The sequence below is a fragment of the Lactuca sativa genome, chromosome 2 (assembly GCF_002870075.4).
Source record: "Lactuca sativa cultivar Salinas chromosome 2, Lsat_Salinas_v11, whole genome shotgun sequence".
Classification (NCBI taxonomy): domain Eukaryota; kingdom Viridiplantae; phylum Streptophyta; class Magnoliopsida; order Asterales; family Asteraceae; genus Lactuca; species Lactuca sativa.
Genome location: NC_056624.2, coordinates 163,506,589 through 163,533,294, shown reverse-complemented (window position 1 = coordinate 163,533,294; position 26,706 = coordinate 163,506,589). Strand labels below are relative to the sequence as shown.

Below are 26,706 nucleotides of genomic sequence, written 5' to 3'. Positions count from 1 at the left end.
AAAGAAAATGAAAAATAAATCTAATAAAGACAATTTAGTCATTTCAATTTTACGAGGGATCAAATCTGTATACAAACATAGAGAAAATGATCACGAAGCCAAAATAATCGGAATTCAAACTAAAACAAAAAAAATACATACAACAACGACCATTTTTATAGTTTTGTCATAAAAAATAAAGGTCAATGAAAAGTAAAATCATGATGGCCCAATCCATTTAATATGATCTGTGATGCCTTTATTCCAAATAAACATATCAAGTTGATTTACTTGATAAGACAAGCATTTACGTATGTATAACATTGCATTCAGATATTATCGACCCAAAGTTGAAAGTTCATATTGAGAAGAAAAATCCCATTAATTCTGACAACACACTGCAAACCGACTCAAAGGAAAATATTTTTACTTAAAGGTACATCCTTAAGCCTGCTTCTTCTTCTTCTCATAGTACTGATAGTTGTTCTGAAACTCCAAGATCCCCCAAACCACCTGCCAGAATCCCATCTCTGGCCACAAAGCTTTCGGGGAATACAAGAAAGAGTTGGTGGTTTGCCACAACAGAAAGTTGCTTAACCTTGTCTCGCCGGAGCTCCTCACTAGAATATCAGGATCCGGAGCCACTCCCATGTACATATGCTTCTCAAGATCCACCACTTTGATCACCGATTGACCACCATGATTTATGTCACTATTCATGACACGTATGCTATTAGCCTCACTTTTTTCTTGACAAGCTTCGTGGATTGCTCGTGGGATTTCATGGGAAGAAGTGTATGCAACACATACTAGGAGATATGTGCGTGAGTTCTTAGCGGTGGCTTCCATGGCCTTCTCAGCAGCAATCCTTACGGGTTCATATAACCTATCGAGATCGCCAATAAACAAGACTCTAACGCCATATTGGTTTATAAGAGTAAGTTCATTTAGAAACCCTTCGATCTTTTCTTGCATCAAATCCATTACGTATTGGACTTCATCAGGGCGTCGATTGAAATTGTCGAGGCTGAATGCATAGATGGTGACATACTTAACTCCTATCTCGTAGCAGTATTTTAGGACTGCCATGAGTGCGAAAAAACCGGCTTTGTGACCTGCACCTTCCGTGAGCTTCCATTTCTTGGCAAACCTTCGGTTTCCGTCGAGGATGAAGGCGATGTGTTCTGGAATCGGGCGTGAAGAAATGACACGAAATATGAGTTTTCTTAAGGTGTGGTTTACGCCTCCAAGGAGCTTGCTGATCGTACCATTTGATCTTTCGTCTTCCGCTTGTTTCCTGTCAATAACAAGTTAAAATTGCACTTAGATTAATTCCAATGTAGATCTAAACCAATAGGAACGACATAAAATTAGATAAGGCTTTGAATTTTCTAAGAAAGAGAAATATTCTAATAAAATTTTGAAATTTCCAAGTGTAATATGAACATAAAAGTCATGGACGTACTCATTGCGTCTGAAATTTAGTTCATTTGAAAATATGGAAACTCGATTATCTTGGATGAAGTTAAAGTGCCAAATTCTCAAATTGTTAAATGATGATCAATTTAAACATAAATATAGCAATTTGTAATCTTAAAAGCAAATCTCCAAGAAAAGTCCTAAAACTTTGCCTTAATTTATGAAAAAATCACAAACTAAAATTTGTTTACAAAAAATGAATTATCAGTAAAAATAACGATTTGACCCATTTTTCCTGGTTTATCGGTTTCATTAAAGTCTCATTATTTTATCCTAATTTACGAATAAGTCTCAAACTAAAATTTAGTGATGATTTAGAATTTTTCTTCATGTAACATATATTTTATCGATTTGATTGCTGATTTAGACACGTAGTCATTAAACTAGTTGATAAGATGGATACGATGAATTATATAATACTACATTTATTGTAAAATTTGATATTCATCTCATTGGCTTATTTATGACTATGTATCTAGGTCAGCAATAAAACCAATAAAATGCGTGTTTCGAGGAAAAAAAAGCAGGAAATGAGCTGGCGTCTTATGACCCTGGATTCAGATGTCGATCATCAGATCTCTGTTTTCTTCACTGTTTCTGGACTCGGTGATGGATCGAAATATGGCAAGAGTCCCTTGAGACTCGAAGTGGGTGTCGTCTCTTCCTATGCTTCTTCTTCATGCATCCTTCTCTCTTCCTTTGGGATATTTTTGCTAATTTGTTGGATCGAAGTGCAGGTAAAAAATAGAATAATAGTGCTAGTCTCTTACCCCTTTGTGTGTGCATCTATGTATTCAGTGTTCTTATTTTGTTTGTTTCTTTTCTTTTTTGCGCAGGTAAGGGTTGGTGATGATGGTTGTGTATGAACTAATATCCCTTAATGGCTGGATGAGGTTAATCGGTTGTAAGGGATAATGGTGATAGATAAATCATGGCAATCAAGGGAATGGAGAAAGGGCATGTATTTGGTTCCAGCTTGGTTATGGTAGTTGATTGATCGGAGATGTATTTCTTATAGGTTTTGTGGAGTGGAGATGAAGAATGGTTTGTGCTTTGGTAGTGAATTGAAATGAAGAATAAGGATAGTGTTTGGTTGTGTGATGGTGAAGATGACGAGACTGTCAAGTGCCGATAAGGTGGGTTTTTAGTGGTGAATTGAAGTTATAATCAGGAAAGGGGGAATTGTGTTGTTGAATTTGATGGTTGGATGGTGGTTCCCAGTGAAGAACGTGGAGGATAGCGATGATGTTGATTAAAGATGATGGAGAAAGAAAGAAGAGAGAATATAGATAGGAAAAAGGGTGGGTAACTTGTTTGTTATTTAGATGACATGGTTATCAAAAATTAATTATTAATGTCACATCAGCACTTAGCTATCGGGTAAGCTGTTGAATTCCAGCAAAATGACTTAATTCATAGGTTATAAATGAGTTTAATGGTCTATTGAGCAAAAAAAAATTAGTGATCAAATTGGACAAACTGAAAAAGTTCATTATGCTAAAGTGACATTTTTCCTTTAAAACTTTACTTAATAAATGTAAAATTGATTGTTTTTCATGAATTCCTTTAATTATATTTTCATTAACTATATCACTTTTATAGAATAATAATCAAATGTAAAATCTATTTAGAAGCCACTCCTCATAAAGTAGTCAAATCTAAAAAAATGGCATATGAAGACATTTTTGGATATAGGTCCTATACTCCTATATATAACTAAAGGGTTTTGTTTCAAAAACTTATGATAATTTCTTTTCACTTTTTATGGATAGAAAGGTGATGTATTCAAATATTTATCTTGTTTTAGTAAGATACTACCTTCCACTTGTATATATATTTATATATATTTAAAAGAGATTTTTAATATATGTCAATTTTAAACACCAAAATATCATATTCGCTCGACTTAATCTCTTAATATCATATTTATCCTTTGTAAAACTTCAAACTATTATATTTGCTCAAGTCTTTTTTATAATGTTTTTAGTAGTTTATAATCATTTTTTATATCTTGGAATTATTATAATAATTAAAATTTTTAACTATATTATCTCTACATCTATAATAATAGAACAATCATTTCTAAATTGTTGGAATGTTGCTTTCTTGACAAACAAAATATTTCATCTTTAACAATGTATATATGATATTTTTGATGTTTAATAAGGGTATATACGAAATTCCTCCTATAATTAACTATATACAAAGAACTCATAGTGTTACAATATTCAGCTCGATGCAGGTGAAAAGAATCATTCAGTTAATTGTTAAGAGATCATATATATATATATATATATATATATATATATATATATATATATATGTATATATATATATATATATATGTATGTATATGCACGATTAATATTTCGAAACAGAACTTTAAAAATGATAAAATTTATGATCACAACTACATATAGAAACTTGAAACATACATTTGCGATTCTCTTTTTTGCCACGTGTCACATGTTTAACGATGTCAACTTTTTTTTTTTCTTTTTTTTTTTGCCATAACATTTTTTAATTTGTATAAAAAATAAAAAAATTAAAGTTCTTAAAATTTAATTCAAACCAACATAATATTTTATATTTTTTTAAAAAGAATATTATTATTTGTATTATAATAAAACAAAAAAATCAGTTGTCTTCAAATGTAATAATTTTTTTTGATTTTTCTATTAATAATATTAACAAGTTTGTATAAAAAATAAACTTTTTAAATGTTCCTACATTTATTTGGTTAAGAGTTTTTTTTTTTTTTTTATAATTTTTAAACAAAATATTTCTTAATTTTTTAAACCTTTTTTTTGCTCTCCCCTAATTGTTTTATACTTTCAGCCAACATCGTAATAATAAAAAAAAGCTCCGTAAAAATCTTTATGCTTTGGCTAAGTAACCGATTTAGTTGTTATATATATTTTTTTATTCAATTAAGAACCAAAAACTATGAATTATACTCAATTTGATATTTTTATCCGGTCAACAGATTATCAAACTTTTAAAAATTATATTTTTGGTCTAGATTTTAAATTTTATTATAAATTTGGTTCAAAATTTACACTTTTGTTTCAAATTTCTTGTTTTTTTTTTTGCAAATTCATCCTAAATTTTAATTTTTACATCTTTTTACAAATTCATCCTAAATTTTAATTTTTACATCGTTGTTTTCAAAATTTTATTTGGAATCTGTTTTCTTGATCCAAAATAAAGCCGTAAAAGAAGATATCCAAAAAAAATTAAAATTAAAATTCAAAGTGTGTGCAAATAAAAAGAAAAAAAAAAGGTGCATGTGTGATGCGTGTGTAACAAAAAAATTGCATGTGAGACACACATCCTGTGTGTTGTGTGTGTTTATTTTGTGACACAAAGACAGTAACAAAAGATCAAAAAGATGTACATGCAATGCAAGTGTCACAACATGCCAGGGGTTTCATGATGGGTGTAGATGCTACGTTATTATATACAATATTTTTGTTTTAGTGGACATTATTATACTCTTTGAGTGTTTTCTTGTAGTGTTTTAACTTCTAACTTGTTTAAGTAACTAAAGAATGGAGCTTGATTATACAATAAATGAATTTTACGTTAATGCTTAATTGTTCATCAGTTCATTGTGAATTTATACTAAAGACTTTTAATCTCCTTTTTATTTGAGACTGATCACGTAGAGTAAATTGTTAATGTTTAATCATAACCTTTTTTTTGGTTAATACTAAAACATTAATTCTTTTATTTGATTAATTTTTTATATAACGAAAAAATGTTAGATTTTCGGATATCTGATTTGGTATCCGAAATTTTGGATATCAAAAATTCAGATATCCGAAGTTTCGGATACTAACTCGGATACCAAAATTTGCTAGCCCAAATTTCGAAAATCTGATTTTAAACACCCCTAATAGGCTAATAGAAAAGAGACAAAAGAAAAGGAGAATACACAATGACACATTTGAGAAAAAAAAAAGACTTCATAAAGTTATATGAAAGTGTGAAAACGTTTAATAATTTGGAAAACAAGTTTAAAACTTTGTAAAAAAATTATATAAAAAGATTATCTCTTAGTAAGAATAATAAATAAAGTTATAACAATGATATGAAACAAATTAACAGATGAAATTTTCTAATATACGCATATATCAATTATTAATTATGAAAAATCTTATCATAATTAAATATTAAATATTATAATTATACATAATTCTCTATAATTAACGTATTTCAAATTTTTCAATAAAAAGTATTCCATATAATTAATGTATTTGGCGTTTGACATATTAGAAAATCTTTATCATTAAGTTGAAGAGAACGACGACACACTCAAGGGATGGTATATCATGAAAAGAGGAAAGAAAAAGATGAGAGAAATAGAGAGAGGGAGTCGCACAACTCAAACCGCACACCCCAAATCACATAAAAAAGACGGTGTTTACTACGATAAAACATATCATAAGACTTTTACCGCATTCTTTTCCCACTAATTTTAAAAGTTAAAACATAAATAGAAAGATATTTTATCTTTCTCAAATAAACAAATAACCTTTGATTATAGTAGAAGTTTAAAACATAAAAGTGTGATTATTCTCTCTCCATCATTGTACACATTTTTTTATGCGATCTTATGTTTTCACCTTCATATCGGAGAGGAAAACGAGGAAATATATGGGTTTTTTTAGCTTCTAGATATAAAAAAGGTGGATTTCTTGGGAAAAAAGCATAACTTCATATTTTAATTAGAGTAAACTACCCTATGTTTAGGGTAATTTGTACGTTTGGTTTCTAACTTATTTTCTTAACTCGGAAGGTTTCTACTGTTTGTTTTTATTACGCGTTTGGTCCTTGTTTTACCTAAAAAGACTATTTTTCCCTTGATTTTTAATTTATTTAAATAAACACACCCCAATCCCAACCCTCTTACCTTACCTTACCTACTCCGTCATTTTTCTTATTTAAATAATAGTTTTTTTAGGTAAGACATGAACCAATCGTGTAACAAAAACAAAAATAGGGACCAAACGTATAACAAAAATAAACAGTAGACACTTTTCGAGTTAAAAAAATAAGTTAGGGACCAAACATACAAATTACTCAAACCATAGGACCATTCGTGTAATTTACTCTTTTAATTATTCTTATCTTTTAGAAAGATTATAAATTATTGAATTTATATTTGTAATTTTTTTTTTAAACCACAAACGAATTAAGTGGAAGTGTACTTACAATATTAAATTCTTATCTATAGCTTCTTAGTATTTAGTATTTTCCATAACTAGGTATATGATACGTATCTTTTCAGGTCCAAACAGATCTTTCTGGCTAAATGGACCGGAAATACTGTTTGATTTGCACAAAAAATGGATCTTTCCCGGTAAGATATGTTTTTCCCACAAAGCCCCAAATTCATATCTTTCTGGCTGAATGGGCTGGAAAGATAATTATACACCAAACCCTGCATCTTTCTTTATTGGATTATTAATTTTTTTAAATAACTTTTTTAAATTTATTTTTTATTGAATTATTTTTTTCATCATTCAGTCACTCAAATGTACAATCAAACAGCATGATTTCTTTTCCAGTCAGAAAACTTTCGCAGACAGCACTTCTCTCAGACAGAAACTATCAAATGAAATCTTAGCTTTTTCTGGGACATAACCATTAGAACGTAAACTTTCTTTTTTTTCTTCACAAGTGAGTGAATTGGAAGAAAACAATTGTTTTAAGGTAGCTATTGTAATGAATTGTGTTAAAAAAATAAGTTATATTTACGGTTGCAACATATAAAAACACACACAACACAACAACACAACGAAAAATTAAAAAAAATAAAAAGAAATATAGAATAGGTTAAATATGTTGAATACTATTCAAAGCTTTCAAATAGTTACAACCTTTTAATTTTATTTTTATTACTACTTGAATAATATTTAAAAACTTAATAGTTGTTAGAATCTGGATATGAAATAGGATCATATGGTAATTTGGATATGGATTTTGATTGATTTAGTAAATTACCTTCTTTCATTAATATTTCAACCCTATATGTATGGATTCACAAAAATCAATCGGTGATAACCAATCAACTCACTTTCGACTTTAGCAAAATCAAAAGTCATAATCACATAAAGTATGGGAATTGTTTTTATTTGTGAGTCTACAATTTTGAAGTTTCACTTGTATTTATATTTACAATGTGGACAAGGTTGATGAAAATGGTTTTTGAGAAGCTACAACCTTTTATCTAGGTTTAAGCATAGTTTGGTTGTGGAATCAATGAACTTACTCTCTATTAATGTGTTAGTCTGAAACATTGCTTTCCACTACATTCCACTGACAAGGGTTCTTCCCTTGGACCCGACAAGAGGCACAACCCTATTGATATCCGACTTTTTTTTTAATGTCAAAGATTAAACTCGTCTTATATATAAGTGTGCACTTCACACCTTCAAACTTGTATTCGGTCATAATATAAAAACACGATGATGGATCATACAAACCAACCCGAGCATTAAATCAAATACTCTTTGCCACTTATTTGTAGACCTAGACACTTTGAGGAACTATAGAACAAACCAATCAAAATTTATAAATAAAAAGAATAGAAACATCTTGAAAAGGTGATTATGGCACTTGGTCACAATCAAAATAACAATCCTTTTTAAGAGCATTTTCAATCTTATTTCAAACCCTATCTTTTATTCCGTTATGAAATTAAACGATCTCCAACTCTATTTTATTTGGGACTACATTTTGGAGCAAATGAATAGTAATACTCAAAATATGGAGTATTTACTATTTTTTTACTCCAAAATAGATTTATATTTTATTTGTCAGTTTTAGTTCTCATATTTTAGGTTTATCAATTTCAACTTTATTTTAATTAACTTGCTATAATTTAAATTATATTAGAAAATCATAAATATAAAATTTATACTTATGTATCGAATTCATATAAAATTTTATAAATATGTAAAAAAAACTAATAAATTGAAAGGTCTTTTTAACAATCTTTATAAGTTTAAAGAAAGAATATACTAGAAATATATTCTTTGATGTAAAAAATGGAGTATAGATGAAATGAAATACTATTTGTTTCATTTTTAGTCTATTTTGAAGTAAAAAATAAAAAAATAAAGATATGTTGAAGATGGTCTATGATCATTTTTACCAATATATATATAGAAAACCAAAAGAAAAAACACATTAATACTTGGAACAAAGTTCTTAAGACTTACAGCGAGGTGTCCGTTGCAATGATTGGATCCAATTCCATATTGGTTCAACAAAAGAGAATGCTTAATCTGTTGATCAAAACATCCAGATCGATCAAATATAGGCCTACACCCATACAAAGGATAAATATAAATAAAGTAAAAACGTCTGAAACAAAACATATTTTCGAGTCTCACCCTATTGGCCGATTATGTATTTGAGGAAGTAGGAAAGAGAGTGACAGAAATAATTAAGTATAAGATGCTAATTATGTGGAGAGATTTAGCAGTGGCTTGCTCCCACAACACTTTTTATAGCAATGGAATGGAATCGAAGAGAAGTATACAGGTTGTGCACTGGAGTCTTGACCACTTTTCCTTTGCAAGATACTTTATATTTGACATTTTGCAAAAAAGAGTTGCTATCTACGCTCTTTTTTAGAGGTGTAAATAGTTGCCCATCGTAGGGAGGGATTTTCTATCTAATAGTTAGCCTTTCACTTTTATTTATAATCATATTTATTTCATGGTGGCCTCTCCTACAATTTTTAAGAAATAAAAAAAAAAAGCAATTTACATTTTTTTATGGGTTTGCATAAGTATTTTTGGCTACAACCTTTTTTAATATTTTTTTATATGCTTATATTATATGGTATTATAACAATCTGAAACAACACGAACAAATGCTTGTTCATGTTCTTTCGTTTAAATTAACCGAACAAACGAATAAATGTAAACGGTTAATGAACAAATTTTCTTGTTCATGTACATTTGTTTTACAAATTACTTCGTTCGTGTTCATTCATTTATGTTCGTCAAGGTGTTCATTAACGAACAAATATGAACATAAACAAACATAAATGAAAAAAAACCATAAAAGTTAACCATTAACACTTCTTATATGTTGGTCGTACTTACCGGTTCCACTTCTGATATTTTACAAAATCTAAAAACGTAAAATTTAAACCATTTTTAAAAGCTTCACTTTCACTCCTACCAGTTTTATTATATATATATATATATATATATATATATATATATATATATATATATATATATCCAAACATAAACGAATGAATATAAATATCCAAACTTAAATAAATGTTCATGGAGATAAATGAACGAACAAAACAATTGTTTGTGTTTGATCGTTTAACTAAGCGAACTGAAAATCTTGTTTGAATAAACGTAATGTTGAATTTTATAACTCAGAGTATAGTAGGGGTGTGCATGGGTCGGTTTGGGTCGGTTTTGGACTCAAACCCAACCCAACCCATAAATGGTCGGTTTCTGGTTTTTAGAACCCAATAGGATCGGTTTCTGGTCGGTTCGGTTTCTTGGGTTCTGAGGTCGGTTTGGGCGGTTTTTCGGTTTCTTGGGTTCAACCCATACACTCACGGGTTCTGGGTTTAAACCCATGGCTTTAAGGTTTTAACCCATTTTCCATAAATGAAGCAACAAGTTAGATACTTCAAAAAATAACAAATTGAAGTTAAGTACTTCAAAAAATATGAGTCTTACAACAAATAGTCAATTACAACTTACAACTAAAGCCCAAATAGTCTATTACAACTAAAACACAATCAAGTATGGGTGGTTTTTCGGGTTGGATGGGTCGGTTTCTTGGGGCGGTTTGTCGGTTTTAAGTATGGGTCGGTTTCTTGGGTTGGATGGGTCGGTTTCTGGTTAGAAACCGAACCCGAACCCGATTTTTCGGTTTCTAAAAATATCAAACCCAAATCGTCGGTTTTGCTTCGGTTTCGGTTTTTTCGGTTTCGGCTTTGTCGGTTTTAATCGGTTTCTCGGTTTTTTGGTTTGGGTTTGCTCACCCCTAGAGTATAGGTAAGAAAACATAAAATAACGTAGTATAACACATCTTATTACAAAAACGTTTTAAAGTTTTACGAATTTATTCTCTTTTTATGAAACACAAACTTTCCAAAATTTTCAAAAATAACCAATCTTTTTAACTTAATATACCACAACATTGACCAAGAATATGATAAAACAAATGTTTTAAAAAACAGTTTTTTAGTTGAACCGATATCGTGACCGGTTTCCGGTTCGACTGCTTGTTTAATTGATTTCTATGTGTTTTTATTTATTTTAACCGGTTCAACCGGTTTAATTTAACGGGTTCAACCGGGTTTTTGTAAAACCTAGTTCATTTCGGTTCAAAAATAGACATAAAACCGATGTTAGTTGAACTGTTCATTGATTTTCGGTCCAACCGGTTCGACCAGTCGGTTCAAACCGGTTTTTAATATATTCGATAAAACCCTAACTAGAAAATACACGATAACATGTGAATTGCACCACTTTGTAAAATGTTCAACGTTTTGGGAATTGTTATCAAAACGTAACTAGATACTATTTTGCAAATTGCGTTAAAAATATTCTATGAAAATTAGTAATAGATGAATTAGTTATCGATATATCTAATTAGTATATATATATATATGTATATATATATATATATATATATATATATATATATATATATATATATATATATATATATATATATATATATATATATATATATATATATATATTAAAAGTGTTATATTATGTTAGTATCTTTTATCTTTTTTTTTTTTTTTCTAATCGGTGGTTTCCATGTTTCTTTGTCATCCAACGTGTTTCATCATTTTCCTTTGGTTTATATTTTTTTTCTTTTATTTTATTCTAAAATCTAAACCATTTTTTAACTTTGCACATCATAAGTATTTTTTCCTTACGTAATTAAATAATAAAATATTGCGCTCACTTTATCGTGATGAAATGTAAACTATACAATGAATGTTGTTTTTAAAATATTCAAAATCGGGTAAAAGTAAATAATTTTGTAATGAACAAGTGCAGCATGAAAAGTATAACGAATATTAATTAAATATTTATTATTTAATAATTATGGTCATCGCTTAAAAATCTTAATAAAAATAACCAGATTAATTCCACTACAACATGTGGTTGTGTGTCACTAGCGTCACGACTGATAATTTATTGTGTGACGAAAGTGTGTGTGGCCCTTTCAAAAGTTAAATACTCTTTGCGACGTCATGTGCCTTACAAGTTTTTTTTTTTTAATTTAAATAACTAAATACTCTTTAGGAACACATGTCATGTTGTTTATTATATAAAATACAAATTTTTTCGGTTTAAATCTAATTGTCTATATAAAAAAAAAATTATATTCTTCAATTTTTTCTATTTGCCTCATTTATGCGGTTTGCGTGTAAACTTTGGTAATACAAAACTTTTGTTTTTCCAAGAAAACTCACATTCACCTGTGTGACCAAAAGGCTAAAAAAACATTTCTTCTATCAATAATATCGTTATATGACTATATATAACACCAAATACACATATTGCAACGTTTTCATGCCTCAAATGATTAAATATGTATCATTCTAACATCAAAATAAATATTAAATTAATAAGACACCCTTTATATAAAACAGTTCAATAGATCAATATATATAAGAAAAAAATACAAGCTAAAAGGATGTTAAAGCAACGCTATAATAACCCATTATATAATTATAGGACCTACATTATATGATCGAGGGCACCACCTAAAAGTTAGAAACTTGAGAAATTGTTTCGATAGACAACAAGTACTTGAATCATAATTGTGACAACCAATGTATTTTGTTACCAAGTGTAGAACGTTGGTTGTAACAAATGTTTAATTAATGCAAACAACGATTCCCTTAGCATGTCACAACTTTGAAACTAACTCAAAACACATCTTAAAAACAGATTCGTGGGAAACTCTGAAGTAAAGACTAATATGTAGTAGATATCTATGGAAGCAATAAAGTTGGATTTAATTTTGTACTACTCACTTTGTGGTTGTCTGATGTAGCTTCAAATATAAAAACTTTGAGTTATAACCTGTATGTTACGAAATTTGAATCTAGATCGGGTTTTCAAATTAGGTCGAGTGAGATTTCAAACTGCATTTTATACCGGTTCATTTTGTAAGGGAGGGACATTTTTGTAAGTTGAATGAATTCAATAATTATAAAACTTTATGAGAAAATGAAGTGACATTTTCGATAGTTATTTGGTTTTCATTTAACCCTTTCACCTTTTACTTTTTTTTTGAGAGTGAAAAGGTATTGCGTTTCATTAAAACATATTTATACTAAAAATACATCATATATGGGCCTTTGGGCAATTATACAACATAATATGGGCTACACTAAGATCCGCTAACAAGTCCAAGTCCAACTGTAAGTACTCAAAGAGATGCATGTTAAAGATGTGTTTAACTAGGACCAAAGCCATTGTCAATTGATAAAAAAAAAATGTAATTTTTTTTGTTGAAACAAATGGAACACAAGATACGAAAACACTCATAAAATTCAAATTCTTAAAGAGTAACAAAGAAAAAAACAAAGTAGAGTTTTATTTGGATTGTTAAAGTCATTTGAGATGAAAAAAAAAAAAAAAAAAAAAACTAAAACAAAGGCAAGGTTCGGCATTGGGTTTCAAGAAGTCTAGCCCTATGCCTCTTCTTAAAAATATCTTGTCTGAATTTCTTGGTCTCTCTTTGGATATCCATGAACGGTTTCTTCTCTATCGTTTCCTTTTCACTTTCTATCATTTTTTGCCTTTCCACCACCGCCAAGGCGGCACCACCACCCCCACCGCCGCCCTTGTCCTCCTCTTGCTGTCGCTTTACCTCTTCCTACATATTTCACATAAATTATATTTTATCAGTATCGACACCAACGCAGTAATACTAATGCACCGGATCCCATGAGAACTGGTAACAGACAGACAGAGACAGAACCTGGAGATCGGAAATGAGACCGTCAAGTGATTTGATCTTTCGGTGTGGCCAACGGGGAATGCCAAACTCGCGGCATTTCTTTTTGAGGACGGTGAGTCCGACTTTTAAGTTTTTTGAAGCTTCAATGATGGGAAGGTCAAAGTACTTGGATAGATCCTCTAGATTAAGGCTAGCTATGTCTTTTGTTGCTGCCCTTCTTTTCTTCTTCCCTGAAACATCTTTACAATACAGATTTTAAATTTTAACTTGTTAATATAATAACTTTGTTTTTTTTTTTTTTTTAATAAAGACACTTGTTATAGAAATAAGTTTGTATTTTGAGAAATAAAACCTGTGGCGCTTTGATCACTTTCATCATTTTCTGAAAGTCCATAAGGAAGAGAATTAAGATCCACATCACACATGTGATGATTCTTATACCGATTGTCTTTGTCTTCTTCCCCATCTTCCTCAGATTCTCCTTTACAATGTTTAAACCTTCCCATTTCACAGCTGAGCTGATTAATTGTTTGTAAGTCATTAGCCAATGTTGGGATTGAATCCAGCTTGTGATTCCTGGAAATCATGAAATATTTTCAGACATTCAAGAAACTTTAGGTTGAAACCCCAAAACTATAGGGAGAAATAGAATGTCCAAATGCAAAAAACAATCACAATTGTCAGCTCGTTTATCTGCTCAACAGATGTAAAAAATTTCAATCTTGAAAGTTGAAACAGTTATGTTGAAAGGATGGAAATTTTCTTTATGAAATGGTCAATATATTATTAAATAGAGAAAGAATCAAACAGAAGAAACATGAACAAAATCCCACCATGCTGACTAGAGCTGACAAACCAAAACAAAACAGAACTACAGAAGACCACAGACAAAAGACAAAAAAAAGATTTTCAATACAGGAAAGGAATCTAAGTCCAATCTTTCATTTTAAAAATCAAATCCTGATGTATTACAATTTACAGATTCAATTTCACATTGGTATTTTTGGTAACTTAGCTTGAAAGTTTTCCCTTTTTGTGCTTTTGGTAGTTCATTCTAGCGATTCTACTGTAATTACGACTTTCCTCTTTGTAATCATAACAATCAACAAATGTTACCAACTTTAAAGTGAAAAAAAGGTGAACTTTAATTTTGGGAAGGTGTGAGTGATAAGTAATAATGGCAGAAATGAGTTCACCTGGAGATTGTAAGAACAGTAGGGAGTCGGTCGATATCAGCAGGAGACCAACAGGAAGCGTCGAAGACATAAATGCAGAGCCACACACCATTCACAAGCCCTTCAAAGTGTGACGAAACTTCAAATTTCTTCAAGGTAAACACTTTACAGAAGCTAATCTCCTCGTAATCCTTCTCCTTATGAAACACATACTCTCTTTCCACCTCCGATTCTTCCCCTCCTTCCTCCGATCGATACAGATGCACCGTCCTAATCAGCTCTGTAATCAACAAAATCGGGCACAAAATCATCAATCTAAAGTATAACTTATCTAATTGCAACTGAAATTAGAATCTAACACCCAACTTGAGAACCCTCGGTCGAGGGTTAGAAAATTGGAATAGCATTTAGCATCGGTTGACGACAATCGTATGCTTTTTGTGTTTTGTGTCTGAACAACGCACAAACGCACGGTCTAGAAAAAAATTGAAGCTTACAGAAGCCGATTTCGAGATTAATCGAATGTGTTGCTAAGCTGCTAAACCAAAGAATCTGAAAGTTTGAACGGCATTGCTGTTACCTGGACAGATGAGGTTGCGGAAGGCGACAAGGGCTTTCAGGGAATGAGGATGAGTAAGAGGAGGAGGGGGAGATTGTTGTGAGGGAGACGCCATTGAAGAGCAGAAGGCATAACTTCAGGAGGGTTTTATGAGGGGAAGAAGGGGTTTTGCTTTTGCATGAGGTCCGTTTTGTGTCACTTCCAAGAGAAGAGAGAGAAAGGTGAAAGCCTCTTCACACACAGTCACACACACACATACACAATTGACAATACACTGTTTCAAACTCAAAGTATGTGATTTAATTGTATCGTTTTTGATGAATCATCCAACATTTATTTCACTTTCACCCATCTACTTTTGTGTAATTGCTTGAATAACCCTTTTTTGATGTGAATCATATAAAAAGTTTTTGTCTCTATGCTTTGACATAAATAACAAGGTTAAGTCTAAAATTTTATTTTGTATAAAAAAAATTAGTGGCTTCATTACAAGATTTTATTAACTATAATGTAACTTATTTTTACTATCTTTAAAAGTGTATGAAAAACTCAATGTTTTTCTCATAATATTTTAATTTTCTAAAATTATAATTCAGAATATTAATTGTCGTGATCGGTAAAGTCTTTCAAATCTTTTTTAGGATTTTGAAGGATTATAATTATTTTTTAAAAGATAAAATCAGTGCTATCTAAACATATGAAGAATGCATTTTATTCGAAAGAACCATATGTAACAATCACAATATCATTAATATAAATTCGATGGTTGCTCAAAAAAATTAATATGAATACTTTAATATCTTGTACAAAAGAAACATATGCAATAATCTTTGTACAAAAGAATCATATGCAATAATCTCCAACTTAATCGTGACTTTAAAAACGGTTTATAAAGCATTACTTCAAAAAAAATTAAATATATAACCATTAAAGTTTAAGTTTTTTTTCGTTGTGGGTTTCAATAATAATAATAATAATAATAATAATAATAATAATAATAATAATAATAACTAAAAAGGTAATTGGTCTTTCACATGTTGTGTTTAAATAAATAATAACTATTGGTGTTAATAAGTAATAACCCATTATCAAGCTATAAAAAAACCACTGATCATCTATAATTTCACATAATCCATCACCAATCTATAAAAAAACACTAGTCATTATCAACTCACGCTTGCTCTAGTTAATTTAATCTAGGAAAATAAATAAAGTTAAGGTAATCTTAGTTGATTTTTGTTGGAAACGGTGAGAAATTTTATAAAAAACAACAGAAACGAAGCCAAGGAGAAAAAAGACATGGGGAAAAAAATTACAAAATGTTAAAAAGACAACATGCCCAATCAGTCTATTTACAAACGCCAAAACTACACCTAAATCTAACCCATTGAAACACCGGTGAGATTTGTAACACCAGTGTTTCATGTATTTTCATTTGCGGTTCATTTCCTTAAAAATTTGCAAATTTGATCCATATGTTGTGCATACGAGATAGGTATGTCGGGCGTAGGCATTTAAATTATGATCGCGAATCCCCAGCGTACGCTGAGCGAATGCATAGGTACGTTGGGTGGACTGTTGCAGAGGGCAACCCCTAATTTTTAGGGTTTGGACCCTATTGAAAGAATATTATGACCTCAAATCCTTTCTTAACTCCAGCCTCCACCTCTCTTAGCCTCCATTTCAAAACCCTAATTGTGTGTGTGAATTTTGAAGCTTTGGAGTGCCATTTGGTGTTCTTGGTGGCGAAGGAAGACACTTGCAGTTGTGGTGTTGCACTCAAGCCTTTGGATCCAACAATTACTCATCCTTGTGCATCTTCTTGAGGTATAAAGCTCCAACCTTGATGCATATTTCTTTAGATCTAGTTATATAGTAAGATTTGTTCATTATTGGTCCCCTAGCCTTAGATCTTGAGAGTTTGAGCAACTCCAGACCTAATGAGGAGTGTTTCCTCTAATTTAAGAGCATTGTGGTTCATAAAAATGAGATCTTGGTCTTTCCCAATCATGCATGATGGATCTATTAAGCATTTTGGTCATGAATAAGACTTAGAGTATAATTTTGGACTCCTTGTAGCCATGCAAAGGCATAAATTTTGCAACTTTATGATTCTAGACGTTCATTAGATTTGGATATGAAGTTTGGACGTTAAGTTTTAAGGTATTAAGACCTTAATCGAGTTTTGGACGCCCGTTGAGTACGTTGGGCGTAACACAGAGTACGTTGGGCGTATTGGGTTGCAACCCCGTAAGTCTTCTGTGATCAAGCTATACACTGAGTGTAACAAGGCGTATGATGATATATGGTCCATTAGCATGGCTTAGACCACTCTAGAGCGCCAGCCTGGCCTGGCGCGCTCCTGCTAGCCTTGCTTGGTGTCCCCTTGCTAGCCTTGCCTGGTGCTCCCTTGCCAGCCATGCTGGGGACTCTCCTGCCGGCCCGACCCGACTCTCCTTTGCCTGGCGCTCCCCCGCCAACCTTTCCTGGTGTGTGCCCGCCAGCCTCACCAATTGCCTCTACCTAGTCAACAACATCTTCAACTTCGGCTCTCATCCCCTGCAGCTCCGACGTTCGCTGCACCATTAAACCCCGGAGAAGAACAAAGGGAAAAAAGAGGAAGAGGGAAAAGTCACGACCGGCTATTACAAGCAGCACCTCCGACAACGATTAACGAACTCTTTTTACCTGATCATCGCTGTCTACTAGAACCAAAGTACCGCCGGGAGCCACATGTCACTCCGATTGTCTTGTTGCGAGAAATCTCTAGACTATTAGCCTGCCGGTGGTTGTCACCCGAGTATCGCCAATTGCTTCTGACCTTGCTGAGAAGCCTCCAACAATAACATCAATCGTCAACCCCTTCTTTCTCGATCCGCCACCAGTCGTTGATGGTTGCTCCTTCATTCACTCGTTGAAGACCAGCCATAGCAGCTCCAACTTCAGATACGCCATCACCATTCGATAACCCCTCGCCATCTCTGATCCGATCTCATCTCCAGCAGTTGAGACTTAAGTGACGTCATCAGGTAAGGGTTCACCATCTCCAGTCGCGTCTCTTATTCTGGGAGCGTCACAACTAGGGATCTTTTTCCAAAACTGAGGAAATAAACTAGGATGGGCCCAAAAGTGCTATATGGATCAAACAAAATCAACATCGGGTGTCACTTGCTATGGACTGCTAAAACTATGATTTGGGTTTCTCACATATTCGCATATGGGCTGTTGAATTTATTTTGGCACTTTGGGCTCCAATTTTTAATTTCGATGGGCTACTTCTATAAGACGAGGATCAACAATATAAAGTTCTTGTGCCACAATTCCTCTAAACAAAATTCATTTTCAAAATATGCACTACGGCTCCGACTCACCGACACCTTCAAAAAAACAAAAAAAAAAAAAAAAAAAGGATTTGGGCCTAGGGGACTGAAATATTATTTTGGGCTCAGCAGCTTTTGGGTTTCATCAATTTTTTGAGCCTCCATTAAATTATATTTTTTAATGGGCTAATTCAACAACAAAAACCAACAACTTTATACTCGAACACCGCAAGCCCCGTTCAACAAATACATTTCAGAATATGCTTGGTATTTTAAAAAAAAAAAGGAGGGGGAGAAGAGTGGTACGCTACTACTGCTACGTGTGAAGCATTTCGAAATAGTCCTCAACAATTGTGTTGCTCGGCTATCAGCAGTTGTGTTGACCAACTTCAGGCAGTCTTGCTACTCAGCTCTCACCACTCATGTTGACCGGCCCTCGCTAGTCTCGCTGCTCAGCCCTCAGCAGTCACGTTGCCTGGCTCTCAGCGGTTGCGCAACCTGACTCTCAGTAGCGATGCGGCCCAGCTCAGCAGCTGCAAAGCCTAGCCATCAGTAGTTACGTTGTCGGACTAGCAGTCGTGCTGCCTAAGCTCTCGGCAGCCGAGCTACCCAGTTTTTGCTAGTACTTGGGTCGCCTAGCTCTTTCCTGCAACTATGCATCCATCGTTTTCATTACTCACCTCCTCTAAGAAAGAAAAAGCGGGGGGGGGGGGGGGGAGTAGGGTTAGTACGATACTATGCAGAAGTGGTCTTTATTCCGAAGGGGCAGAATTAAAGAACATGAAGAGCTGATGTTATGCATGATAGTACACTCTCGAGGTGACATTAATATTCCGGGTCGAAAGATTAGCCTCGTGGTTCAACTCTCGGTAGTCTTGTTGACCAACTCTTAACAGTCGTGTTGCTGACCTATCGCTAGCAGCTCGCTACCTGGGCCTCAAAGGCCTTGTTGACGAGTTCCTAACAGCAACCTCATTACGCACCTCTTAACAATAGCTTCGCTATCAAGCTCTAAGTAACACTGCCACATAGCTCTCCGCAAACAGCCAAGACACCGAGGCCTCAATTATTAGTACGACTAGCGAGGCAGCAAAGCATCAGGTACCATTCCGCTTTAACCCATACTAGTCACACGAGCTAGACACATAGATTATAGGGTGTTACGCCCAGTCGTGCGAGGTTCAGTACCCTCGCTTTGAGTCACTTGGCTTCTCAGCCCGACTCCATTATAGCAACAAGCTCCGCATGCGAGGCTCAGTACCCTCGCCTCGAGTCGCCTGGCTTCTCAGCCCGACTCCATTATAGCGGCAAGCTCCGCATGCGAGGTTCAGTACCCTCGCCTCAAGTCTCTTGACTTCCCAGTCCGGCTCCACTATAGCGGAAAGCTCCGCATGCGAGGTTCAGTACCCTCGCCTCGAGTCTCTTGGCTTCCCAGCCCGGCTCCATTATAGCGGCAAGCTCCGCATACGAGGTTCAACACCCTCGCCTCGAGTCGCCTGGCTCCTCAGCCTAACTTCATTGGAGCGGCACGCTCCGCATGCAAGGTTCAACACCCTTGCCTTGAGTCACCTGATTTCTCAGCTCGACTCCATTAACGGCATGCTCCGCCAACGAGGCTCAAAGGCTCGTAACCTTTTCCTATATGAATCCACGCGATGCTTTCCCGCATGATTTATCTATGATCGCTGGCAGCCAAGCCCGATCTGTTCCACGCGATGCTTTCCCGCGTGACAACTCCATGACCACTGGCTGTTAAGCCCAGACTATTCTTTTAAGTCGCGGAACATAAGTCGCGTATCGCCACGCATCGTAAGTCGCACATCGTAAGTTTTTATGTCATGCTTGGCACCACATTTGGTGTCTCTTCTCTTATAATCAACATGGTTTTCCTATGCTCGGACGATCAATAAGGCGTTTCCTCCATCTGGTTGTCTATTGTGATAGAATGCAACCTCACTGGGTATTCTCATAAAAACCTTGCCCATGTACCATAGTCTGATACGGTCTGATACGGCTACCTACGCTACCCATATCAAACTGGGGGGAATCCAGCTAGGAATAGCTCGAGCAAGAAACACCTTCAGAATGGTTATCAATGCTCATGAAGATAATTATCGATGACATTCCCCCAAGACGATAGAAACGTTGCAACAGAGATGTCGTACACCAGCCCCGCTCCACAATAACATTATTAGCTGCTTTGCTCCGTATAACACTTTTAGCAACAGTTACGTTGCATCGCACTGATCGGCTTGCACTCTTCTCAAAGGAGTATCAAGTCAGCTCAAGCTGCATAAGCAATGTTTGGCTCATCGCACAAGCCCACGGCTTTCATGGGCGAGGTTCGGTCGTTCTCTCTATTATTTGATGTATTGGTGCTTTGTCTAGTCTGATCCGATTGTCAGCAACCCAATCGCATCAGACTAGGGGGACTTGACAACAAATAGTTTATATGACTAAGTCCATTCCGATGTCATTGGCCATGTACCAATAACACCAGACTGGGGGGACTTGATGATATATGGTCCACTAGTATGGCCTAGACAGCTCCGGCGCGCCAGCCTTGCCTGGCGCTCCCTTGCCAGCCCTGCTGGGGACTCTCCTGCTGGTTTATATGACTTAGTCCAGTCCGATGTCATTGGCCATGTACTAATAAAACCAAACTAGGGGGACTTGATGATATATGGTCCATTAGCATGGCCTAGACCACTCTAGAGCGCCAGCCTGGCCTGGCGCGCTCATGCTAGCCTTGCTTGGCGTCCCCTTGCTAGACTTGCCTGGTGCTCCCTTGCCAGCCATGTTGGGGACTCTCCTGACGGCCCGGCCTGTCGCTCCTTTGCCTGGCTCTCCCCCGCCAACCTTTCCTGGTGCGTGCCCGCCAACCTTGCCTGGGGCGCGCCCGCCAGCCCCGTCCTACGCCTTCGGGCGGCCTTGCCCAACTCCTTGCTAGTTGGGCCTGAATTGGAATGGCCCAAGGCCTGACCTAATTGTCCCCTATATAACGAATAGTGCCTCCTCTATGAAGGGGGACTTTCCCCAGAACCTTTCCCTGGACTTCCCCCATGGCTCAGCCGCCACACTATACTCCGGCCGGGTGGCTATTCCCGCCACCATACACTGTCACACCCCAAAACCGGAATGGCGGAAACGTTTTGGGGTGGATGACGTCATGTCAAGTATCACAACACATGCATTATAGTAATCAAAGTACAACAAAACATTTCACTAATAGTAATAGTTTTACATGGTTTACATTACAATACATCAAGTAATGCACGTAAATATATAGGTGCAGCTTGGCACAAAATAGTCTTCAATAGAAGCTCCTGGATTGTACCTGTCTAATGCTGACTTGAGAATACAAGTTATTTGAAAAGCGAGTATCAGCATTTTTACAAATGCTGGTGAGTTCATAAGCATTTAGTGACATTTTATTCAAATAACTTTATGTAAGTGGTAGTTTTCAAGTATACAGTGAAATAGAGTCCTTTCCAGAAAATCCTATATTTTCTATTTAAAAAGCAGACTTCTACCAAGACTGGTCAGAGTTATGTGGTAAAAAGTAGTTTTCCCTTAAACACTTTCATTATCAAAATACGGGATTTGCTTTTTAAGAAAGTCGAAGAATATTAGGGAAAATAACATTTGCCTCAGCAGTGAAGACTGCTGACTAAGGCAAAAGGAATCATAGACTCCAGGAGAGTATCGAATGAACGACACGCCTGGCTCAGTCTAACAGAAAGAGACACAGACCCCAGACGGTACCAAATGAAAGGTACAGCTAGCAAGGTCTAAAACAGTGAACACAGACCCCAGACAGTATCAACTGAATGATACGTCTAGCAAGGTCTAAAACAGTGAACATAGACCCCAGACAATATCAACTGAATGATACGTCTAGCAAAGTCTAAAACAGTGAATACAATGAATAAAGTGAATACAGACCTCAGACAGTATCAAATGAATGATACGTCTAGCAAGGTCTAAAACAGTGAATACAGTGAATGCAGACCCCAGACAGTATCAAATGAATGATACGTCTAGCAAGGTCTAAAACAGTGTGACTCCGAGAGTGGGTTCCAGCATACAGTGTAAATTGCTGGTGAAAAACCATTACCTTAAGGCCATAAATTATAAGGTAACCTGGGATACTCGTAACCATACTAACCGACACTAGAGTACCTGACGCCCTACAAGCGTCTAGAGAATATGACATTTGTCACCCCTTGGCTTGGTAGGCCGTGGACTGTAGCTAGCAGTCAGGGTGCGGGGGTGTCAATCTCGTATAGATCTATACACACAATGTCCGCTCTCCCTACAAGAGACTCTGGTTACCAACTAGACGACGGAGAAGGCCGTGTCCCGAATATGCATCCCAAATAGTGAGTAGTGTGTTTCCAATGTAAGTGTTGAAGTAGAGGTAGAGACCCATAACTGAACTGACTAGAGTAAACCTATATGTCTATGCTTGTATACATAATATATAACTAATGAATCAAACGACCTTCGGATGGACATCTGATCCCACCAGACCACATCTCAACGAAGAAAAGAAAATAGGGCGGACAAGCCTTCCTAAGTCCTTCAATCATTATTTATATGCATCTATACAAGCGCAGACATACATCTACTACATTTGAGTGTGTAACAAGTGGAATCATATCGTGAAGTATAAGCGCATCATGAAGTAGGAGCGTATCGTGAAGTAGGAGCTTATCGTGAAGCAGGAGCGTATCGTGAAGCAGGAGCGTATCGTGAAGTATAAGCGAATCGTGAAGTAGGAGCGTTAACCAATATAAGTGAAGTGGAAGCGATAACAAGTATAAGTAAAGTACAAGCGTAATAAGTATAAGTGAAGTAAAAGCGTAATAAGTATAAGTGAAGTAAAAGTGATAACAGTATAAGCGTATCACGAAGTGAAAGCGTTAACAAGTAGGAGTTTAAACTGAGAGGGAGTATCAAAACATGGGAGAAAAACCCTTATTCTTGAGAAAATCACGTCAGTGTATTCTTTTGTAAAAATGAGTTTGAAAACCTTTAGAAACCCTTTGGAAACTTTTCATAAACCAGTTTAAAATGAACTTTGATAAAACAGTGTAAGTAAGAGTTTTGAACAAGTGAAAACATTTTAGAAAACCATTTATAGCATCCTACTCGGTAAAACAGTTTACAGTGTGGTAAATCCTTGTGCATGCGGGTTATCAATCACATGTGATTGATATGATAACTGGCATGTTTAACTTATATCCCCCCTATAAAACATGTAAAAACATTTAAAAGGTTCATTCAGGGGTATGAACTCACCTGGTGTAAGTGGATCCGACGAAGGCGCCGGTTGGGTGCTCGGTGTCAAGTAAGATTTGGACACACTTAGAGACCTATTTAACATATGATAACATATGTTCACATACAATTAGTATACTATATACTAATTAAGCAAGTATACGCACTCTAAGGAGCGAAAACACTTTGGTTAAGTGTTTGGGGTGTCCCGGGTAACATTTAAGGGCTTGAATGACTTAGGAATGGAGTTTACTCTCCAAGAGTAAACTCACCATAGGGTGTTTACGGCCCTGGGACTACTCCCCATGAGTTTAAGGCCGTAAGCTCATGGTGAGGGGGTTCTAGGATGCTAGAGGGTCTCACATCAATTATAGATTTATGCTAGGTCCAAAAATAAGTCATATGAATGGATTTAAGACTTCACATGGACCATTGAGGAGTTTACGGCCCTAAGCAAGGGAGCTTATGGCCGTAAGATCCTATACACTCATTCCTTTGGTATTTTTCAAGTCTTAAATGGTAGAGGATAAATCCCTAAGCATTTTTTCCAAGTTGAATGAAGGAGTTTGGGCACCATTTGGGCATTAAATGGGAGTTTACGGCCCATGAACCACCCCTATGGGATTTCACGGCCGTGAACTCCTATCCTTTTGGTTTTATTGAAGTTTAAGGCCCTTACAACAATGGTATTGCATTCAAGCTATTTTTCCAAGGTCATAGGGGGTGTTTGGGGCATTTCTAGCACAAAATCTTGAGTTTACTCCCCATGAAGAGGATTTTACGGCCCAAGCATGTTCTTGGGCAGTAAACTCATGTTTACTCCCCAAAATGCTATTTCAAGGCGTTCTAAGTCCGATTCCATAAGCCTACAAGTCATATCTAAGCCTTAGGGACAATTTGGAGGGGGTTTTGGGGCTTAAAAACCCCATTAAATGGTGTTCACGGCCCTAGAGTGTTCTTGGGCCGTAAACACATCTTTTTGTCCCTATTTTATAATTTAAACACGAATTTGCATGCTAGATAAGTTATACAACGAGTTAGGATAGTTTACCTACTCGTTTGAGGCTCGAAACGGACGATTTTTGGCTCGGGAAAAAGTTGTAGAGAGAGAGTAAAAAGGTTGAAATGGAGTTTACTCTCCCTTATATAGGGGTTGGAGTTGAAGATCAATGGAAATCTACCCGATACTGTCGTTATACGGGGCTTTTGGTCGCACCCGATTTAGTGGTCGTATTAATAAAAACTATTTTTTTCCAAATTACTATAGAAATGTAATTTAAGTGTTTTTATTTACTTTATTACGACTATAACGACATAAAAATATAAATAAATAAAACATTTATTTATTTGCGACCTCTAGTTAACGAAACTTTTATAAAATGGAATATTCCGTTAACGGTAACGGGGTGATGTAACGGAATAAACTTTGGGTTGTCACATACACCACCACCAGCACCAAGATGGTTCTCTCCAGCTAAGGAGGACCATCTCAGATGTTCTAGATGATCTAACTTGATCGTCGGAGTCCGCTCCAGGGGCACAGTCCCTGGGACGGCTCTAACGCATCTCTCTGATTGTGACTAGCATATCTCCGCCGCAGCAAAAGACCAGAAGACTCGCCGGAGGTCGATGTCGCATCAACGTACATTCAAGAAAACCTTTTTGGGCCATTTGGGCCTTTGTTCACTAGGGAGTTTTGGGCTTTGGTGTTTGGACCATACGTGGAAGGGAAAGATGGTCTTTTGCCCTTGTTAAGGTAAACTATGTTTTGGACCATTATTCATGAGTTAAACCCCGATTATTAATTATGGTTGTTATTAAGTTATGTTTAATGTAAGGAGTTGTGTTAGCAGCAACTTGAGTGTGCAATTGATGTCAACATATTACTACACCTAATTTAACCTACTATCTAACTAGCTATTCGACTAAAGACAGTGTACCTTTTTGTAAATAGTATAGCACAAACAGTCGGGTATCGATCACAGGGAATGGTTTTAGTTAACTAATTTATCTACTAAAAATTAATTTAAGAAAAACGAAAGTTAAATTTGTTTTTATCTAATTTTACAAGTTCAGACAAACTTAATCACCTAATTATCAAATTCAATCAATGACTAAAACATTCCTGTTTAGTTTGTATCCACTTCTCCTCAATGGTTAGCTACTAATTATGGATAATTCGTGTTGGTTACCTATATTTATATTATTAGTAATTTAAGTCCAAATATACTAATGTTTTACTAATTCATGTAGAACTATGCATGGTCACACATAATTTAACACATAATCAATTATGAATTATGAATGGAGCTATGTAAGATTGATTAAACAAACACAATTATAGTCACAATATATGCTTTCCAGCACAACCAAATTTAATAATTTTAATTACTTATCTAAGATTGGTTCGATCCTAGCTCTAGTAATCTAATGGTCACTAAATTACTAGGTGTCAAGTTCATGCAATTTAATATTCACTAAGCTACACAGAAACATGATTTCAAGAAATTTAAGTATCAAATATTAGCATGATAGGTATTCACAATCAAACACAAGCATTTAACCAACTAGCAAAATCCATGACTAATAAACTAATCTATGAGTTGAAGTTTCATCTAGCTAAACAAAAGTAACTAGATTCGGCTACCCATGGTTGAATTCAAACACACAAACTCAATAAATAAAAACATGTTTGAATGTACCAACTAGAGGTAAAAGTTTATTATCTTTAATCACTTCTTCTTCATTGGATGTTAATACTCAATTTCTCTACCTTAAACTCCTCCAAAAATCATCTTCTAAACCCTTCAATCTCCAGAAGTCTCTTTAAATTCGTAAGTACCAAGGATTTATATAGACTTTGAGAATTACCTTGCTCTCGTCGTGAGACAAGGCTTTTCACGTTGTGAGCTCAGTCATAATC

General features: G+C 35.0%; 2 protein-coding genes across 4 annotated transcripts; both read right to left on the bottom strand.

The window, feature by feature from the left end:
* Nucleotides 1-216: 216 nt before the first annotated feature.
* LOC111911067 (dehydrodolichyl diphosphate synthase 6) lies at nt 217-9,119 on the bottom strand. 2 transcript variants are annotated; one of them, XM_023906849.3, is made up of 3 exons: nt 8,862-9,119; nt 8,688-8,790; nt 217-1,276 (listed from the first exon to the last, which is right to left on the bottom strand). In XM_023906849.3, exons 2-3 carry the CDS (start codon nt 8,723-8,725, stop codon nt 424-426), a joined length of 891 nt encoding a protein of 296 aa, XP_023762617.1. In that variant the 5' UTR covers nt 8,726-8,790; nt 8,862-9,119; the 3' UTR covers nt 217-423. The 2 variants fall into 2 exon arrangements, with proteins under 2 accessions (XP_023762617.1, XP_023762616.1); XM_023906848.3 differs by having other exon boundaries at nt 8,688-8,753; nt 8,862-9,118.
* A 3,897-nt stretch (nt 9,120-13,016) lies between these two features.
* On the bottom strand, nt 13,017-15,559 carry LOC111911066 (protein RKD5). 2 transcript variants are annotated; one of them, XM_023906847.3, is made up of 5 exons: nt 15,202-15,559; nt 14,643-14,901; nt 13,799-14,022; nt 13,468-13,676; nt 13,017-13,362 (listed from the first exon to the last, which is right to left on the bottom strand). In XM_023906847.3, the coding sequence occupies exons 1-5, from the start codon at nt 15,293-15,295 to the stop codon at nt 13,132-13,134; spliced, it is 1,017 nt and encodes a 338-aa protein (XP_023762615.1). In that variant the 5' UTR covers nt 15,296-15,559; the 3' UTR covers nt 13,017-13,131. The 2 variants fall into 2 exon arrangements, with proteins under 2 accessions (XP_023762615.1, XP_023762614.1); XM_023906846.3 differs by having other exon boundaries at nt 13,468-13,685; nt 15,202-15,557.
* Between the last annotated feature and the right edge of the window lie 11,147 nt (nt 15,560-26,706).

Coding starts and splice junctions, on each gene's coding strand:
- LOC111911067 (XM_023906849.3), bottom strand. CDS start 8,725: ATGGAATTGGATCCAATCATTGCAACGGACACCTCGCT. Junction 1,277..8,687: donor ATTGCAACGGACACCTCGCT/GTAAGTCTTAAG, acceptor TGTTATTGACAG/GAAACAAGCGGAAGACGAAA.
- LOC111911066 (XM_023906846.3), bottom strand. CDS start 15,295: ATGGCGTCTCCCTCACAACAATCTCCCCCTCCTCCTCTTACTCATCCT. Junction 14,023..14,642: donor ACTGTTCTTACAATCTCCAG/GTGAACTCATTT, acceptor CATGATTTCCAG/GAATCACAAGCTGGATTCAA. Junction 13,363..13,467: donor GTCTCATTTCCGATCTCCAG/GTTCTGTCTCTG, acceptor TGAAATATGTAG/GAAGAGGTAAAGCGACAGCA.